At 57.2% G+C, this 215-nt stretch overlaps 1 protein-coding gene across 1 annotated transcript in view; it reads left to right on the top strand.

The window, feature by feature from the left end:
• The window catches only part of EMH_0037110 (uncharacterized protein), a gene marked incomplete at both ends in the record, with an annotated part of 4,177 nt that overhangs the window by 3,806 nt on the left and 156 nt on the right, over window positions 1-215 (top strand). Inside the window, one exon of the mRNA XM_013495151.1 lies at window positions 3-215. Coding sequence (XP_013350605.1) covers window positions 3-215 — 213 coding nt within the window. The remainder of the gene's footprint in view (window positions 1-2) is intronic.

Below are 215 nucleotides of genomic sequence, written 5' to 3'. Positions count from 1 at the left end.
CTGCTGCTGCTGCTGCTGCTGCTGCTTGTGTGAGCCACATCGCTTTGTCTTTGGCTCTGGAGCTGTCTCTCATCTTTGCTAGAGACCTACGCTGCATCCTGCAGCAGCAGCAGCAGCAGCAACAGCAGCAACTGCAGCAGCAGCAGCAGCAACAGCAGCAGCAGCAGCAGCAGCAGCAGCAGCAAGACAAGAGGCTAAGAGGGGTCTTTCTTAGG

Source organism: Eimeria mitis, genomic scaffold, assembly GCF_000499745.2.
Source record: "Eimeria mitis Houghton genomic scaffold, Emh_scaff1443, whole genome shotgun sequence".
NCBI lineage: Eukaryota > Apicomplexa > Conoidasida > Eucoccidiorida > Eimeriidae > Eimeria > Eimeria mitis.
The sequence above is the reverse complement of the archived record's forward strand: the minus strand, read 5'-3'. Positions and strand labels throughout refer to the sequence as shown.